General features: G+C 41.2%; 1 protein-coding gene across 2 annotated transcripts in view; it reads left to right on the top strand.

Moving 5' to 3' along the window:
• The window catches only part of vma21 (vacuolar ATPase assembly factor VMA21), an 11,392-nt gene that overhangs the window by 635 nt on the left and 5,757 nt on the right, over window positions 1-5,000 (top strand). Inside the window, exon 2 of one of the 2 annotated variants that reach the window (XM_037533420.1) lies at window positions 915-947. The exons of the other annotated variant lie outside the window; for it this stretch is intronic. Within the exon in view, the coding sequence (XP_037389317.1) occupies window positions 915-947 (33 nt within the window). The remainder of the gene's footprint in view (window positions 1-914; window positions 948-5,000) is intronic. 2 annotated transcript variants of the gene reach the window in all.

Raw genomic sequence — 5,000 nt, 5'->3', positions numbered from 1 at the left:
GCTGACCGTGTAGCCCCGCTGACCGTGTAGTGACGCCTCTGCTGACCGTTTAGCCCCGCTGACCGTGTAGCCCCGCTGACCGTGTAGTGTCGCCTCCACTGACCATTTAGCCCCGCTGACCGTGTAGTGACGCCTCTGCTGACCGTTTAGCCCCGCTGACTGTGTAGCCCCGCTGACCGTGTAGTGACGCCTCTGCTGACCGTTTAGCCCCGCTGACCGTGTAGCCCCGCTGACCGTGTAGTGTCGCCTCCACTGACCATTTAGCCCCGCTGACCGTGTAGTGACGCCTCTGCTGACCGTGTAGCCCCGCTGACCGTGTAGCCCCGCTGACCGTGTAGTGACGCCTCTGCTGACCGTTTAGCCCCGCTGACCGTGTAGCCCCGCTGACCGTGTAGTGACGCCTCTGCTGACCGTTTAGCCCCGCTGACCGTGTAGCCCCGCTGACCGTGTAGTGTCGCCTCCACTGACCATTTAGCCCCGCTGACCGTGTAGTGACGCCTCTGCTGACCGTTTAGCCCCGCTGACTGTGTAGCCCCGCTGACCGTGTAGTGACGCCTCTGCTGACCGTGTAGCCCCGCTGACCGTGTAGCCCCGCTGACCGTGTAGTGTCGCCTCCACTGACCATTTAGCCCCGCTGACCGTGTAGTGTCGCCTCCACTGACCGTTTAGCCCCGCTGACCGTGTAGTGTCGCCTCCACTGACCGTGTAGCCCCGCTGATCGTGTAGTGTCGCCTCCACTGACCGTGTGGCGTCGCCTCCGCTGACCGTGTGGCGTCGCCTCCGCTGACCGTGTGGCGTCGCCTCCGCTGACCGTGTGGCGTCGCCTCCGCTGACCGTGTGGCGTCGCCTGTAGTTCTACAGTTTCAGACTGTAGTCCATCTGTTTCTCTGATACTCTGTTACCCTGTTCTACAGTGATCAGGACCCCCATGGACCCTCACAGAGCAGGTACCATGTGGGTAGTGGGTCATTCTCAGCACTGCAGTGACAATGACGTGGTGGTGGTGTGTTGTGCTTGTGCAAGTGGATCAGGAGTTTTTAAACACGTTGTTCAGTATGTAAAAAATAAACGATCCCAGCTGTTTTTAGAAATGTCTCAATGTATTAATATTAAAGCACCCTTATTATGAAAAACGCAAGTGTCCTCCTTTTGGAAATATACTAATTTGATGTAGTATGTAAACATATTTTCCCTCTCCACACATTCCAACACAAGTGTGAAGGCTAAGCTGTAAAAGCAGCCTGTTTTGAATTCACTAGACACGTTCACATGCAGCTTGATAATCTGTCAATAATCCAACGAATAGCTCAGTCGGAATGGAATACATCCATGGAAACACCTCAATAGACTAGAATAGGCTAGTCCGACTGATCGAGGTGGGTAATCCTGTAAATAATCAGTTAAATAGATGAATAATATCCGTGTAAACGTCTGTATCCGATTACATTCCCTATCGGAAAGTTTCAGTCCGTTCTGCATGAGCGTCGCGTCACAGTGAGAGTTTATACCGTTCAACACGGCGGAGCAGAAACTGGTCTGCAGAGGAGACGAAGTTCATGCTCTGATCTTTAAAAGACGGCGGTGGGACGGACGTCCAGCTTATGCGTCTCAGAGCACGACGTCTTCCTCTCGGCCTTCTTTAATAAGGACGTGTGAAGGACGTTTTCCTGAGTCTGACGTCATTTTAAAGCAGTTAAAAACACAATCACTGCTCACTGCTGCTCATCTCACTCTGACTGGACTCAGAGTGATGCTGGTTGTCATGGTAACGTTTACTCTAATCAGTTCTCCACCCATGCACATCATGTTGGATCAGATTACTTGTAGTGTGAATGTAAACAGAGATTTTCCATCAGATTTTTGAGTAGAGCAAGAATAAACACCTCAGTCTTAATCCATAATCGGAATATATTCAGTCAGACTGGCAAAAATCTGTGACACAGTAGAGGACAGCCAGTCAGAGCAGAGCCAATTTACATAAATCAGTCTTAAAGGCACAGAAACAAAAGAGAGTTTGGAAAATGGTCGTGTTTTACATGAAATGTTATAAACGAGTATATAAGAGTTCAGAGGCAAGAAAAAAACGTAGAATATGAGCCTCTTAAACAAACGTCTTTTAAAAGGAGCGAGATGTTCCCTGGCTTAGTGTTCAAAACCCACCGCTGCCCATGTCCACCTTCTGTGTGGACCTTGATGTTGCCCTTGACCGCAGGCCAGACTGAAAGGCTGGAATAGTTACAGAAACGCGCTTGCAAAATGTTACTTGGCCGAACTTTTCCAGAATACCTGCGCTCGCATGCCTGGACTGTGTGCGGCCTCAGACGACCCCGCTGTGCCTGAAATTCTCAGAAAGCGAATCTGATTTCAGGGATTGAACGGAGTTCAGGGTGGAGGTCACAGATCTTTAGACAGATCCCGATTGTGTGCAGAACAAGACGCTGATTGTACAGTTGTGTGTAAATGTCTGTGTTTTTTTAGGTGAAAACATTTTCTGCTCAATTTCAATGTATTTGCTGAATAAAAATAAAACCTAAAATAAGCCGTAACGTGTTCTCTGTGGAGAACGAGCCACTTATTTACACAGAAAACGAAAGTAAGACTTTAATTTAACTCCTTAGAGTCTAGTCTGACTTTCAGAGTCACTGTTTACAAGGACATTTTAAAAAATGTTGCAGATGAATGAAATACAAAATTACAACTTCACAGATTTCTGTTAATTATTATGAAGCTGTTAATGTAGAAATATAAAGACGAACAGAACTGTGGATGATTCTAAAGAAAGCAGAAAAAACAGAATAAAGTTCTAATAAAATTAATATCCGGAATAAAGTTCTAATAAAATTAATATCTGGAATAAAGTTCTAATAAAATTAATATCTGGAATAAAGTTCTAATAAAATTAATATCTGGAATAAAGTTCTAATAAAATTAACATCAAGGAATGAACATCCGGAATGAAGTTCTAATAAAATTAATATCCGGAATAAAGTTCTAATGAAATTAACATCCAGAATAAAGTTCTAATAAAATTAATATCCGGAATGAAGTTCTAATAAAATTAATATCTGGAATAAAGTTCTAATAAAATTAACATCAAGGAATGAACATCCGGAATGAAGTTCTAATAAAATTAATATCCGGAATAAAGTTCTAATGAAATTAACATCCAGAATAAAGTTCTAATAAAATTAATATCTGGAATAAAGTTCTAATAAAATTAATATCTGGAATAAAGTTCTAATAAAATTAATATCTGGAATAAAGTTCTAATAAAATTAATATCTGGAATAAAGTTCTAATAAAATTAACATCAAGGAATGAACATCCGGAATGAAGTTCTAATAAAATTAATATCCGGAATAAAGTTCTAATGAAATTAACATCCAGAATAAAGTTCTAATAAAATTAATATCCGGAATGAAGTTCTAATAAAATTAATATCTGGAATAAAGTTCTAATAAAATTAACATCAAGGAATGAACATCCGGAATGAAGTTCTAATAAAATTAATATCCGGAATAAAGTTCTAATGAAATTAACATCCGGAATAAAGTTCTAATAAAATTAATATCCGGAATGAAGTTCTAATGAAATTAACATCAAGGAATGAACATCCGGAAATGAAGTTCTAATAGAATGAAAATCCGGAAATGAAGTTCTAATAGAATGAACATCCGGAAATGAAGTTCTAATAGAATGAACATCCGGAATGAAGTTCTAATAGAATGAACATCCGGAAATGAAGTTCTAATAGAATGAACATCCGGAAATGAAGTTCTAATAGAATGAACATCCGGAATGAAGTTCTAATAGAATGAACATCCGGAATGAAGTTCTAATAGAATGAACATCTGGAATGAAGTTTTAATAGAATGAACATCTGGAATGAAGTTCTAATGAAAATGAATGTCTGGAATGTTTTGTATTTCAAACTTGATCAAGTCTCAGTTAAATAAACTGATAATAAACTGTCCCTGGGGCAGTGCCCTGCTTATCACTGGGGTGGGATTCTCTTAAAACCACTGTAGAACCTCTGAGAGAACGTTAACACTGTTTGTACCTTGAGGAACGAGTCATGTGCCTGAACAGAACCTTCATTTCTATCAGTGCAGTCGCTCACACAAAGAATTATTTATTTATTTCATTTATATTCTGTATCGTCAGATTCTTCACTTCTGACTCTATTCTGTCAAAAAATGACACAAATGTGGCAAAATATGATGGATAGTTTTTATTTTATCTACAACCCCAATTCCAGTGAAGTTGGGGCGTCGTGTAAAACATAAAAACAGAATTCGATGATTTGCAAATCCTTTTCAACCCGTATTCAGTTGAATCCACTACAAAGACGAGATATTTAATGTTCAAACGGATAAACTTTATTGATTTTTTTAAATATTCACTCACTTTGAATTTGATGCCTGCAACACGTTCCAGAGAAGTTGGGACAGGGGCGTGTTTCCCACTGTGTTACATCACCTTTCCTTTAACACTCAATACGCGTTTGGGAACTGAGGACACTGATTGTTGAAGCTTTGTAGGTGGAATTCTTTCCCATTCCTGCTTGATGTGAGAACAGATGTGAGCGTGATTTAAGACAGAAAGTTCAGGATCTGTGTTTTCTGCACAAATATAGTCCAGATATTAGCAGATTAGATTTCATAACATGTTCTTAGGTGCAGTTATTTTAAGATTCTGAGCTCTGAAAGATCAGTTTACTAAACTAATGAGCTTTAATTTCCACACGAAGCACTCGCAATCCGAATCCGAGGGGAATAAAGCAGCTTAGCTCCGGGGGGGGGGGGTTACGTATGGCCTGCCGAGCGTTCCTTAGAAATAAAACTGATGCTGAATCAACTGGAAATTATTTTAATTGTTTCAGCTGTTCTGCATGTTTTTATTTATTTTTATACACATCGGTGTCTCGTACAGGCAGAACCGGAACCATTGAAGATCCATTTCAAGAAGATTTGATTCGGCCTAGACTGGACAAGTTTCTG

This window comes from Pygocentrus nattereri, chromosome 23 (genome assembly GCF_015220715.1).
Source record: "Pygocentrus nattereri isolate fPygNat1 chromosome 23, fPygNat1.pri, whole genome shotgun sequence".
NCBI lineage: Eukaryota > Metazoa > Chordata > Actinopteri > Characiformes > Serrasalmidae > Pygocentrus > Pygocentrus nattereri.
The sequence above is the reverse complement of the archived record's forward strand: the minus strand, read 5'-3'. Positions and strand labels throughout refer to the sequence as shown.